This window comes from Hypomesus transpacificus, chromosome 18, assembly GCF_021917145.1.
Source record: "Hypomesus transpacificus isolate Combined female chromosome 18, fHypTra1, whole genome shotgun sequence".
NCBI classification, from domain to species: domain Eukaryota; kingdom Metazoa; phylum Chordata; class Actinopteri; order Osmeriformes; family Osmeridae; genus Hypomesus; species Hypomesus transpacificus.
This window is the reverse complement of record NC_061077.1, coordinates 6,901,683-6,915,763: the sequence shown is the minus strand read 5'-3', so window position 1 is coordinate 6,915,763 and position 14,081 is coordinate 6,901,683. Positions and strand designations below refer to the sequence as shown.

The 14,081-nt window shown below is 43.1% G+C and overlaps 1 protein-coding gene across 1 annotated transcript; it reads right to left on the bottom strand.

Moving 5' to 3' along the window:
• Positions 1 to 70: 70 nt before the first annotated feature.
• On the bottom strand, positions 71 to 13,432 carry nfascb (neurofascin homolog (chicken) b). The gene is made up of 28 exons (XM_047039860.1): positions 13,219 to 13,432; positions 10,739 to 10,897; positions 10,304 to 10,419; positions 10,093 to 10,198; positions 9,629 to 9,819; positions 9,409 to 9,531; positions 8,980 to 9,198; positions 8,415 to 8,526; positions 8,137 to 8,321; positions 7,913 to 8,044; positions 7,437 to 7,580; positions 7,216 to 7,327; positions 6,943 to 7,106; positions 6,704 to 6,851; positions 6,486 to 6,610; positions 6,296 to 6,397; positions 5,995 to 6,192; positions 5,824 to 5,894; positions 5,479 to 5,701; positions 4,910 to 5,025; positions 4,543 to 4,753; positions 4,259 to 4,381; positions 3,928 to 4,101; positions 3,632 to 3,763; positions 3,473 to 3,542; positions 3,060 to 3,071; positions 2,786 to 2,821; positions 71 to 2,424 (listed from the first exon to the last, which is right to left on the bottom strand). Exons 3-28 carry the CDS (start codon positions 10,377 to 10,379, stop codon positions 2,196 to 2,198), a joined length of 3,534 nt encoding a protein of 1,177 aa, XP_046895816.1. The 5' UTR covers positions 10,380 to 10,419; positions 10,739 to 10,897; positions 13,219 to 13,432; the 3' UTR covers positions 71 to 2,195.
• Positions 13,433 to 14,081: the final 649 nt, after the last annotated feature.

Here is a 14,081-nt window from a genome sequence, read left to right as displayed (position 1 = left end):
ATTTTAGCTGTAAAAAATAAGAAATAATAATATGGTGCAATGTTCTTACCTGGTCCTCAGAGACTGCATGTGCCCCTCTCCCTCTAAGATGTCCCTCATTATATAGTGTTGATAAGATGGGGACAAAGGCTACATGGTGATACCCAGTCTAGTAGGACACAATTAGCTTTTTTTTGCACATTATGAATAATTAGCACACTATCTTTCTCATAGTTCAGTTAGTCAGCTTCACAAGGTACCAGATAAAATGATCTTTATGGACAGATAAGTGAAAGACGACACTTAAGGTGGCAAGGTAACATAGAACATCCTTCTATTTTCTTTGCATTAGCATTATGTAAGACCCATTCCAATGTATAACCTGGTCAACTGGTCATAAAAACATTGGTATTGGTTGTTAGATAAGATTTGTTATTCTTATTTTTCCTTACCTGATCAGTTTCTCTTGGCTGAAAAAGTGTTATCATTCAGTGGGTTGGGCAGGCTCAGATAGCCTACACAAACCTTATGATAGGATCTAGTGTCCCTGGGTTTAACCAAATGTTTGCTCCAATTAGGTGAACACATTATTCTTCGTTTCAAAAATAGGAATGGTTATGTGACAAATTTAAGTTAAACATTTCCACCGACTTAAACCAAATGATTCCAAATGTGACAAATACCACTGAAGATTTGTTGTGTTTGCCTACGGTCTTTGTCCTGCTCAAAATACAAAAAGTACACAGTTAAGGAGATGCCATCAAAACAAGCTCTTTATTAGCAAACACGACACAAAAGTGCATTTAGACGTCCAAATAAAAGGTTTAGAGGGATGATATTTATATGTTTTCTGAGTAGTAGGATACAGGATTTTTTTACAGTGAGATAAAATTGGCTTTATGACTGCTTTATGGTATGTTACACTCTCCAACCTCTCCTGTACTACTGATATGCCTTAGTCCAACAGGCTGTATCAGGCTGGACCAATTGTCCCAGACTAGAGCTTTATCAGTCTTTACCATATCACCAAGTACATTATGTTACCCTCACTTTTCACACTACAGCATCTTTTGGAGTTGGATAATTAGGCCCAATCAGTCAATGCTTTGAAGATGATCCTTATTGTACTTTTTAAAGATGATAACATTATGTAATCAATGAAGTAATTAATTTAATGCCAGAGTGATGATATATGTGTTAACACTGTCCATGTTGAACTCAAGAAAAACAAATCATCATCTAAAAGCAGTTTTTTATGGTCTTAGAAGAGAAAGTATGTGAATTACAATCAGCTTAAAACTAAAAAAGTTAAGTCTGTATTGATTAAATGTGTTGATGTGATTTAAGTAAACCAAATCCTCTACTGATGTTAGTGCATGAAGCGCTCTCAGCTCCCTTCGCATATTAACATTGTATCGAGAAACCGTAGGCACACCTACAAGATGTTCATACTGCAAATGCATAATGCTGTGTAATACTGATGTAACATCAGGCATATTTGATCCTGATTAACTATTGCCAAAGTATCATGATAATAACAACATCTGCAAAGATTTCTGCTTCCTAAATTAATGTTAAACCATGACAGGTTAAAGAGACTGTGGTAATTGAGAAATAAAATATATGCACAACGGTCCTAAACAATGAAACTGCTTTTATCAACATGATAAACCTGTCCACTTTAATGCCCTTGATATACAGAATATATTTTCATTAGTGGTTTCAAAGGACAACACGATGCAAACCGTAGCTCATAACAAACAGACGTTCACCCACAAACACACACACACACACACACTCATTCACTCACACACACGCATAACTACAAAAAGTGACTAACTACAGATAAATATTTTGAAGAAAAGCTCCCAATGTATAATGCACAATCCAGATATGTGTCACCTTGCCTGCAGTTCCACCTCACACCCTTGTTAAATGGCTGCAGTATTGTATCCCATAACCCAATGTCAATGCAGACCAAGGTGAGAAAGGACCAAGGGAACACTTGGGCCTCAGGCATTACTGTTCTCTGAGCTTAGGCCAATCAGAAGACAGATGTTTTTTGTCTATGAGACTTCTGGCTGTAAGCAGATGGTCCCACCATGATCCCTTCTCCATGGTGTAATGTTCTGCCAGAGGCCGTTCACAGGGGTTACCTTGCGTCCAAAACCAGTCAGCCAGTGATGGCTTAAAAAGGTTTGTTGTGTTGCTGCAGGTTATGCCAGTGAGTAGATGGCGTTCATGGGTGAGTGAATTTCCAGACTCTCACTGTAATCCATTTCCTCCCTGACATCCTTTCTGCTTCCTGTGTACTGGCCAATAAAGGAGCCATCCTCATTGAACTCAATCTCCCCTCCATCCCCATAGTCCACAAGACTGTCGTCACTCTCCGTGTGTTTCATCATGGAGTCCACAGATGCCTGCCCCCTCTGCCTTTCTTCCTCTCTGGGAGACACAACATCAGAGTACGAGTATCAGAGTACATCAGAGCAGAACGGCCCAACACTCTGCCCAACATACTGCCCAACGTCCATCCCAACATACTGCCCAACACTCTGCCCAAAATACTGCCCAACATCCATCCTAACATACTGCCCAACACTGTCCAACATACTGCCCAACATCCATCCTAACATACTGCCCAACACTGTCTAACATACTGCCCAACATCCATCCTAACATGCTGCCCAACACTGTCCAACATACTGCCCAACATTCAGCCTTCCATGCTAGTCTATTAATTCCCATCCACTGTGATTATAGTATTTATTTAGCTGTTTCGTTGTTTTGAAAGAGTGGTACCTACCGTCTAGAGTAGGGAAGGGTGGAGACCCGAGCTATCCTGTAACATTCATAAGAGTAATGTGAGAGTGATGACGTACACTTACTTAGGTAGTTCAGAAATCTATCAAATTTGAACACACTGAGCTAGATAAATCATATTTTGTCTATGAGAAACAGTTCAATGTTCAGACAGCAGATCCATTAGGGTGGATCATACGTCTATATTACAAAAAATATGAGTTGAAAAGTCAGTGGTGTGAATGCTGTCAATATGTCACTGTTTAGTGATTTCATACCTTTCCAGAGACCTTGTATGGACCAATGCGAAAGGAGGAGATGTGAACATTTGGAAAGAAAATGTAAGTTTCCAGAATAGATAGAACACATGGGGATGAAATATCAGGAGGTTATCAGGAACAAGGACATTATTGGGTAACATCTAACATTAAGTTGCTCCTTTTTATTGAAAACAATTCCAATGATACTACTACATGTAAAATAACATATACAGTAAAGAGCAAATTAAGGTAGGGAGTTCACCACTGTAATTATATCGTCATAATGATAATGCTGTGCATGTTGTTAGAATATGATGACATTTTCATTCAAGGCACTTGTGTGTATGTATACTGTGTCTGCAGAACACATCAAACCTTTTCTGGTAATGCTAGTCCACAGTATTTATGTAGCCTTTTGCTATAATACTTACCGATAGTCAAATGATCCCTCCTGATCTTTGTCATCCACTGTTTCAAGTGGAACATCTTTCTTGTCCCGTACTGAGAAGTAAACCATGTTGATACATGACTCAGTTTATCCACTAAGTAGGAAGCCAGTGTTTATCTCAGATATGGTCCTGATGAAGTACCTGGGTATTTTCCTCCACGACTCCTCTTGATAAAGCATACCACCAGGAGGATGAGTACGATTAAAGCCACAGCACACATCACACCAATGAACCAGCCCTTAGTCGACAAGTCCACCTGGTCCCGAGCGTAAGCTGCATGTATTTATACACACACAAAAACAAGCACACACACACACGTATGCATACAAGTAAGAACGCACAGGCATTCATGCATACATCTCTAAACTATCATCGAGTCATTGAGGAAATCATTCATTATCATTCACTATATTAGACTTGTGTACATTGTACTCTACCTTCGGTGGTGTAATGAGGTGATTCCTCAGTGTACCATTCTCCTATCCCCACCTGAGTGTGGGCCGCCAGGGAGAAAGTGTAGCGAGTGTAGCGGTCGTACCGCCTCACTGAAAAACTGGTCACGTTTGGAGGGAATTCTTCAGTGCGTAAAGGCTCTCCTCTGGTGGCATTCACTGTCCAGGGTACACTTAAAACAGTTAATTTTGACCCAGCTGTTTGGTACATGAGTACACTTACCACCCTACTTGTGTGCTACTTGTGTGTACTTGTGGACCTTCCTGATGCTATTTTGCCTACCTAACTGTAATATGAATGAACTTAAGTGCCTACATGTCTGGTACTTGAGACTGTATCCAGTGATGATGCCATTGGGCTCTGCAGGCAGGTCCCAGTCCACATATATGGTGTCAAGATGTCTCTGCTGAATCCTGAAGGACGTAGGTGCTGATGGAACTACAGATGTAGAAAAGGAGAACAGATTGAATCGAAACACTGTGGCTCAAGAAACACAACTTGGCTTGGTTAAAGATATAGTGGGACAGTGAGTTTTTTAATCTATTTGGGGTTAATTGACCAGGGAAACCTCCAGGCTCCAGTAACACTGTTGATCTTACCTCCCTCAGGTGTGGAGAACTGTATAGTGTTGCTGGGCGGGCCTTCATAGCGGTTGTTCGCCACCACTATGTACATCTTATAGTTGCTGTAGGCAAATAGGTCAGACAGGACCCCAGAGTATTCTTGGTCACCGACTGAGAAAGCTTTAGACTTCATAGCCCTGCTGACACTTAGCCACCGTAGCTGACTACTGTCTCTCCAGAAGTACACCTGAGGTAGACAGACAAAATACATGCAGGCCCATGTCAGTAATGTCTGTTTTACTTGTCTACTCCTCTACAATAACATTATGAAAGGCCAGTTTAAATGAATTTGTAAATTTTAACGAGATTTTCTTTCCCAAGCCATGAAGTGCAGTTCTCGGACCTTGTACTCCTTTGGTTCTCCCATGATAAAGTTTCGAGATACTGGGTCCCAGTGCACCTCTACTTGATCGCTCTCTATGTTGGACACACGCAGGTTGAGGGGAGCAGTCAGAGGGCCTGGGAAACACAAAGAGGTACAGGGACAAACTGATCACAGGATGAGTCACTCACTATCATTAGGTTTTCCAAATCCTCTCTCCTCTCCTTTAACTGTGAACAGTGTGAAATGAAAGTTAAAAAAAAGTAATGAAAGGTTTAAAAAGTAGTTTTGAAATAAGGTTTTCAAAAAATGTTTTGAAAGGTTGAAAAAGTATTTGGTGAAAAAAGTTTAGAATCAAAAATTAAGAAAGGTAAAAAATAAAGAAAAAAAACTTAGTTTGCATCATTAATGAGTTCTTGAGGAAGACTCCTATACTCTGTATAATATTGTACTGTTTTAATCTATTCTGTTTTAGGCTTCTCTGTTCTCCTCTCCTCCTCTCTCATCAAGCCAACTCAAAACCCAGATAACTGCAGCTACACTCTTAAATGTGAAGATACGGTTCACACTATGGCTTTGTTGGTACTTACGGTCTTCTCCTGAGTAGCCAATGATAACCGGAGACTCTGGGCCAAGGCCAAAGTCGTTGAAAGCCTGGACCTTAATCTCATATGGGGTGAAGGTGTCTGTGTCGTATATATAGTATCTCAGCCACTTTGTTGTGGCATTCTTCCACTCCTCTCTGGAGTCTCTCCTTCTCCACCAAACCAGATATTTCAGGTAGGGACCGTTCCAGTCTCTGCTGTTCAGAGGCTGTACCACAGAACAGACAGAAGCCTCTTGTCAGTAAAGATTTGACTCATTATTTCTGGATGTTTGAGTCACAATAAATGTACTTCACACTCTTGTAAAGTGAATAAGGGAGGATTCATCACCTCCCAACTGATCTCCATGTTGTTTCTCCATGTGCCCACTCCTTTGATGTTCTTGGGGATAGCATCAGGAGCTGAAACAGTGGAGAGGCATGAAATCCTCTAATGTATTACTCAATGAGTCTAAAATATGAACCAATCTGCATCATTCAGCCACAGAAACATATGACCTACGTGCACCACTGGTCTGGAAACGCATGGAAGAGCGACTGGGCCTACTGGAGCCGATTTCGTTGATTGCAATGACCCGGAACTCATAGTTGGTGAAAGGTGAGAGCTGCAGGATGACAGAGTTAAGGTTTCCAGGGTAGGTTGAGAGATTTCTCCACTTTCCTGGCAACCAATCATCTTCATCATACTGAATAAGGTACTCTGAGGGGGTAGCCAAAAAGAAGACGCTAGTCACTTACATATGTCCAGTTAACAGTCAGGGTACAAAAACACATTGAGTAAGATAATAGGTAGTGGCTGTTACCTTTGACAGGGCTGTGATTGCTATCTCCAGGAATCCAGGACAGTCTCACACTGCGCTCATAAGGGTCAGACAACTCCAGGTTGGTGGGTGCATTTGGGCGGTCTGTGAGAGAGGGTAAAACACTTCTAATACATACTTGTTCAGATTGAGTGGATAAATACTGTGCAAGAGTTAATTTTGTACATCTTACCCATAACCAAGAGGTGGGCAGAGGCAGAGCTCTCATCTATGTCTGACTTTATTATGCAGGTGTAGCTGCCCTCATCTGCTCTGTTCACGCCTGCTATCACCAGCGAGGATTCATCCAGTGTCACTCTGAGGAGCACAAACAGGAAATGACTCAGGTGATGCCTGGCATTTAGGAAGAGTGTCATGAAAATACAGTAAAGCACTCATGACAGTTCTTACCTCCAGCTTAGTGTGAGCAACGCTTTGTTTTTCATCCAGGTAGTGGTGATGGAGAGAGAGACGTCATGTTTTTCCTTGCATTCCAGCCGAACATCACTGCCACGCAATACTCTCATGTTCTCTGGCCGCTGAACGATCTTAGTGGGTTCTGAGAAAACGATAGCAATGTGAACATGACCAAACTGCTGTGCATACAGTACATGTCTCATATACAGAATGTGGCCTTCATGGGAAATCACCTTTGACCTCCAGTCGGACCTGGATTTCCTCTCTCCCTGCGAGGTTGCTCACCACACACAGGTACGTTCCCTGGTCCTCCACATGAGTGCGTCTGATCTCCAACGTCCCGTTGCTTAGAATTTTGAAACGGTTTCCCTCCAGGTTACCCTGACCGTATTTTGACCTGTGAACAAACACACACACATAACACACATAACACACATTACACACGTGCACACAGTATGGGCTAGTTTAGTAACAGGAGATTCTGAAGACAAAATGCTTGTTTTCACCATCTCAAGTCAGGTACAGGTGAGCCAAAATAACGACAGTGCAGGGTGGTCCGAGTGCCCTCCACCACCATCATCAGCTCGTTCCTGGGTGTCAGGATACGAGGGGTAGCATCTAGAGATAAGACAGAGAGCAGAATCTTTCTTAATGAAGACTTTGATCCTGTAATCTACAGTACACTGACATCCTATGAATGGGTCCACTAAATGATGTGGTATCTTACGTAATACGTTGACAAAGGCATTGGCCAGCAGGTAGCCATACTGGTTGGAGGTGTTGCACTGGTAGACAGCAGTGTTCATTACATTTACTGAGCGGAAGATCAATGTATCCCCTGATACCTGCCTGCTGGGGTTGGGAGTTGCAGCTAGAGACAAGTTACAGAAAAAAACAGGACTTCAATCATTTACATTTAGTCCTTTAGCAGACGCTCTTATCCAGAGCGACTGGCAGTAAGTACAGGGACATTCCCCTGAGGCAAGTAGGGTGAAGTGCCTTGCCCAAGGACACAACGTCATTTATATTGAACCGGCAACCTTCTGATTACTATTCCGATCCCCTAACCGCTCAGCCACCTGACTCCCTAATCATCATAATGATACTCTTCTTTAGCTGAAGTAGATACTGACTATGACCCTGACATCTTTTAGTCAGCAAGATGAGAGGCATGTTGTGTCAAGTGTTTCTGCAGCTGCTTACTTTCGATTGGCTCTCCATTGATAAACCAGCTTGTAGTAGGCCGGGGGACACCGTCAGCTCGGCACACCATCTCTCCATTCTCCTCAGGAGCCAACACCAGATCAGTGGGCTTCTCCAACCAGAATGGAGCCGCTGTTAAATACATAACCATAGACATACCTTACCGAGTAATACTGAATGTTGTCAGACATGTTGTTTGGATGCCAACTTGTGATGAGTCTAACCTTTAACTCGGACAGTTATGGTGTGTTCCACATATCCAATCTTGTTGGTCGCCGTGCACACATATTCACCCTGGTCCTCAAATGAAGCCTTAGATATTTGGATGAGCTTGTTGAAGTTCTTCACCTTCATGTTAGTCATGGATAGTGCATCTCCATCTTTGGTCCACCTGATGTGAGGAGTTGGACTGTGTGAACAGAACAGAACACACGTTAACAACAGCTGATCATCTGTTTGCTTCTGACACACTCTTCTTCAGTCTTGTTTAGAGCCTACGCACACTCCTGCAGCAACACACTCCAGCAGCAGCTCCTCCCCCTGCAGGACGATGACGGTACTGGAGGTCCCCGTGGGAGACAGCAGGGTGGGGGCAGCTTCTGCCACCATACGAGCTGAGAAGGGAAGGGAGCAGAGCAGATTATGTGAATATTCTCTACGTCTGAGACCGTAACAATGTGGTGACTTCAGGAACTGTCTGTCTTGAGGCAGATCAGTGGGACCAGGTGGGTTAGTAGTTAATAGAAAATCAAATAAAAACAACCAGAGAAGCAGACCACACACTCACCGAGACACTATGGCCATTAGATTGGAGAGAACAAGATGAGTCATTTTAGGGGTTGTCTGAAATAAAACAATATGGAGTATGTAAGATGTAAATTTATTAAAAAATACAGCATGGGAAAATCAAGTTGAGCCACAGTGAGAGTCAGTTAGTATTGTTAAGTCCACACTGTTGCCAAGCTGTACTTTGATGAAACTGTATTTGCTCTTTACGACTGGTTTATTTTGTCCTGTTGATCCTATTCATATGCATGTGAGTTTGTGTCAACACCAGCACAGCTCACTTGTTAGGACTTTGACCACAACAGGCATCTTCTGCTGGATAATGTTTTTGTAGGGGAAGCGAGCGTTGCAGCAATAGTCGGTGGCCGAGTCGTTAATGAGTACATTGGAGAAGTAGAGATCTCCATTCACGCCCATGGACACCCTGCGGTCCTGCCGCACAGCCTGCATTGTGGGAACTGGAGTCTGAACGGGCCAGGTGAACGGCCTGGCATAGGAACCTGAAATACAAGAGTTTTGGGTGACTTCATGCATGCAATTCCACAGTTACATCCAACACCTGTGAGTTAAAATACTTCATGGCTATTAGTCCCACGAAACTCTTGTTAGTCCACATGGTTCATTAGGACGGGAAACTAATTATCGGAATGTCCGGGACAACATCAGTCTTTTAACAAGGCATAAGAGTTGGTTCATAGAGAGGCACTCACAGCTTGTCATCCAGAAGGTGCCAGGTTTAGGTGGCCCTGGGGGAGGGTTACAGGACAGCACCAGAGGAAGACCCACACTGACCACCACAGGCTCCAGCACCTCTCTGGGCCACAGGGGAGCCCCTGACAAGGACATAGGAGGGTACAAGATAGCTAACCTTTCTACTGTATATTCCTCTCAGAATACCTAAGTTGTGTATAAGGTTCATTTTTAACTTACTTGAGAGGCGCAGTACTATCTTGTTGGAATATGCTGAACCATACTCGTTGGAGGCGATGCACTGGTACTCCCCTTCATAGTCCTCTGGGTTGTTCCAGGCATTGATATCTAGGGTGCCTGAGCGTCTCCGCATCGATGTCTGCTGGTCCCGTGCCACGTTGAAATACTTACCATTACGCCTCCACGAAAAACTACGGCAATAAAGACAAGACAGAAAAGCTTGATATCTCGATGGGCAGCAAACTGTGAATTTTGAATGAGTGTAACATGTTCTCACTAGGTATTTGTACATTCTCAAATTGCCAAAGGATCCTGGCGTATCACCAGAGATTTACATCAACAAACGTTCTTCGTTAATGTCACTCCCAGTCACACTGACTACAATGCCATATCACCACTCTTGGTCTTTTTTTTACTTGGCCTTGAAACTGTATTGTGTGTGAGAAGGATGTGTCAGCTCTTACATGGGCTGGGGGTTCCCTTTGGCCTCACATTCTATGACCATATTGTCTTTGGGGTCCACAATGTGGTCTTTCAATGACTGCTTTATGATGGTGGGGGGCTGGCGGACTGCAGGAGGAGAAGCATTGTCATGACGATGGCACATACATTTCACATCAGGAGGATGAACACACACCATAGTCTAACTGGGACACAGATGATTTCTTGGCTCACCTTCTACAGGGACGTCGATGGCAGACAGACTTCGCCATAGAAGCAGCAGAAGGACTGGTTGAATCAGTGTTCCCATCTTCACATTGAATGACTTTTGTTTCTCAAGTTGTCCTTAACTATAGTACACAATAATGAAAATCAGCTCTTTTCATGGGGCCAACAAAAATTATACAAGCAGAAATGTTTAAAAGCCCTCCTAGACCTCCTTACTGACATACATGCTGTTATAACAATAAACAGATTTGCCCAACACCAGACCAAACGCCAGGGCTGTGGGATAACTGTAGGAAAAAGGAATTTCGCTACAGTGCTATATTACAATTTTAAATGGGTCTGTTTTTACAAAAGCAAATATTACGTTTGACTAAAACCGGTTACTAAATCATTGTAAAACTTTCTTTTTGAAAATGAGCATTAAAAGTTAAACATTATTACCTTGTTTCATATGTACAAAATGTCCAGTAACATCAATTCATGAACCCCTGCACTCCATCTCCATGACTGTTCAGTGCATTGATAACTTCCAATAATTAAATTTGTCACTTGAATGTCGCGGTCCAGTCAGAGAACAGATGCAAGTCACATAGCAAGAATCTTGAGATAGAGAGGGAGGAGAGTGGATAGACTTCAGTAATAGAGTTTCTGTCTCTCATCGCCCCTCAGACTCTGTCCACCCATCTCATGAATAATTAATTAGCTACTTACACCCCCCTCCTCACCATAATTCCATGTTTGCTAACAGCCTCTCTCTTCAAGCAGGCAATGAAATTGTCTCTACAAGATCATTTTCAGTTTTCAGAATAGGATTTCCAAAACTGAAGCAGAAATTACTTGACAGTAATATCAGGGGGCTGACATTAGAACACTGGTTAGATTCTTGTGTTTGGATTCAGTCTGATTGCTGGGTAACCCAGACAGTTTATACATTAAAGCTGAGCAAAACAATTTTCCTTGTTTGCTTGAGTCCCACACTGAATTCATACATTATTACAATAAATGAACAAATCTGTCCATGAGGAAACACAATTCCGCCCATGTTCTGCCTTCTGATGGTTATGATGACATCAATGTTGTGGGCTTTATTGTTGGCTGCTATAAATTAGAGAACAGAGTATGAATGCAATGTTTGTCTCTCTTGTATTAATTTTCATGCCCCACAACTGTCATGTGACATTCTAACAATGGCTGTTCCGAGAAAGGAAGAACTACAGAGAACATGTAACACTGATGTTGATACTTTTTCATGTCCTGTTCACAGTGTGTGGTACAGGAAATCCTAAAATGTAACATCAGTCAGACTTAGGCCTGCTGAAAGGGCAGAGTTCATTGCCATACAGCTGAGAATCCTGAAGAAAAGAGAAAAGCTTTCTTTTCTAGAAACAGCACCCAAGACCCATGAGAGAGTGTAGCCGTGGGAGACAAAAGCTGTCTCAAACCACACCACATAGCTCTGACCTGTGTGGGCGTCCAGGAATCCACACACACAGCTGAAGCATATCAGCACCCGACCTGCATGTATAAGCATTCATGTACTCTACCCTCACAATGCTGCATAAAGACGTTACACCACATAGACACACAGAGAACAACAACAATTTAGGTTTTCCACATGTGCTGTTTAAAATTTAAACTATGTATGGTAACTATGTAAACTAAAGGTTAGACTTCAATTCCAAACTGGCCTCTGTCAGGTAATGTAGAGTTAATGTACTGTGTACCAGTCACACAGTCATTAACTCTGCAGAGAGTGACTCCGAAGGTGCAGTGTACACCCAGACCAACCTCCATAAGTAGCCTACAGAGATGTAGCCCATTAAGACCCTGCTGCTATCACACACCAGAGTCCTGTTGATCAGAACACAGCTAGAGTTGAATCAACTACTCATACTTGCCAGCCAGCTACCCCTCCCCCCTTCCTCCCACAGAGCATCATCCTCAATATGACTGACACAGAGACCTCGAGTTGGCTCACACAGGAAACAAAAGCAGGGCAGTATGTTCAACCACTTGGGTCCTGGCATGGCCTTTCTCAGGGCTGTATTATAATGGGGCAGCTCGGCTTGGCAGGGAGCAGGGGGCAGGGAGCAGGGAGCAGTGCCATGCACCAGACTGCACAGTAGATGACTGGCAGACAGAGGCAGCTCCTGGAGGACAAGAAGGTCTCTATGCCTGCAGGTCCCCCCTGGCACGTGTGCCCTGGCCTGGGTAGGAGCAGATTGCAAGTGGGAGGGCTCCTCCACACTGGTTAACTGTTCAGGCTCAGACAGGAGCAGTCACTCCCCTGTAGGGACACTGCATCAGGGAGGACAGAGGTGGTGAGCACTGCAGCATTCCACTAGAGCAGGGTCAACAGCATCCACTGGACACAAAGGTCTTCTTTGAAGATATCATCAAGTGTATGCAAATTCTCAACTGATACCATGTCACTTGATTGCAGTGATGTGAAACTAACTTACATCATTATTAATTAACCAAAAATACATAATTATTAACAAAAGGTTTTCTGTAGCATGTAATTCAATTTAAATTGATAAACTATGATGTACAGTACATGATAGAAATGTTTCACCGAAGCACCAACATCTAACAATACATGCATCTAAAATCTGAAAGGGTAGTCTTGGAAACAAAAAACAAATAATGTTGAGTATTCACTCTGAAAACTGCTCATTCAGAGAGAAACCCACCCTTTTCTCAATGGAGTGTGAGATCAGCAAAAGGTTGACTCATCCTGTGCCTCCTATCCTGCCAGAGAGCTCCCACAGTTACAAGACATCTTCACGTGGTGATAGTTACAGCGTCATGTCATACACACAGTTCTTGCAGTGCATGCATTGAAGTTCCTACCAACCACATACTGAATGTTGTCAAGGATGATTCTACAAGGACAGAAGTGAAAGAGAATGAGTTCATACCTGATTTCTGGTTGCAGAGATGTTTAGATGTTTCTGTCTTTCTCCGGTAGTTTTAGCTGTGTGGCTCTCACACTGTTGAACAGCCACTGCTCTTGTCTGTGGATGGATTCTCTCCGTGTGCCGTCACTCCATCATGCTGCTGCAGGTGAGAGGGAGCCTCAGAAACAGTGACAGGTGATATCAGTATCTCATGAGGGTGTCACGATAACCTTCCGAGCACTGATCACACGACTCCAGAACTGGGGCCCGAGTGCCCACAATAATACGTCCTTTGTGAAACGTAAACATAACGTCATCTCCACTGTCAACGCCATTAGGACTTGAATAAACAACTTTGACTGAATAATGATAAATAACACACAAATCTATTTGTACAGCAATCTACCAAACTTTGGAAGTACAGTATATTTCTGAAACGTCAATGTAATTTTGACTTTTGTTATCCTTGCTGTTGTTCTGGAGTGGCAGGCGGGGGGGTTGGACAGGCTATGGACCTTGTGTCTTCTCTCTGGCTGGCACAGACACACTCACCCTCTCACAAAGCCGCTCTGTCTCCAGCACAGAGTGTCTTTGACAGTGTCCAGGCAGGCCACTGCCACAGGACTCAGGCTGATGTTAACCCCTAACACTGGAGTGGTGGAAAAACACAACTTAGGGCTTATTCACTCCTTTTCAGCCGATCAGCAATTACATCACCAGCACAGGTCTGACCATTTGTTTGTGGTAACTTAAATGTAAGAGAATTAAAGAGTACTTAATTGTGAAATGATCTTAACAGAGTTTGTCTGTGATTTCACAGTGAGGGCCTCATTGCGACCGCAGCTTAATCTGCGCCTTTGCCCAACCGCAAATAGCGCAGGGTG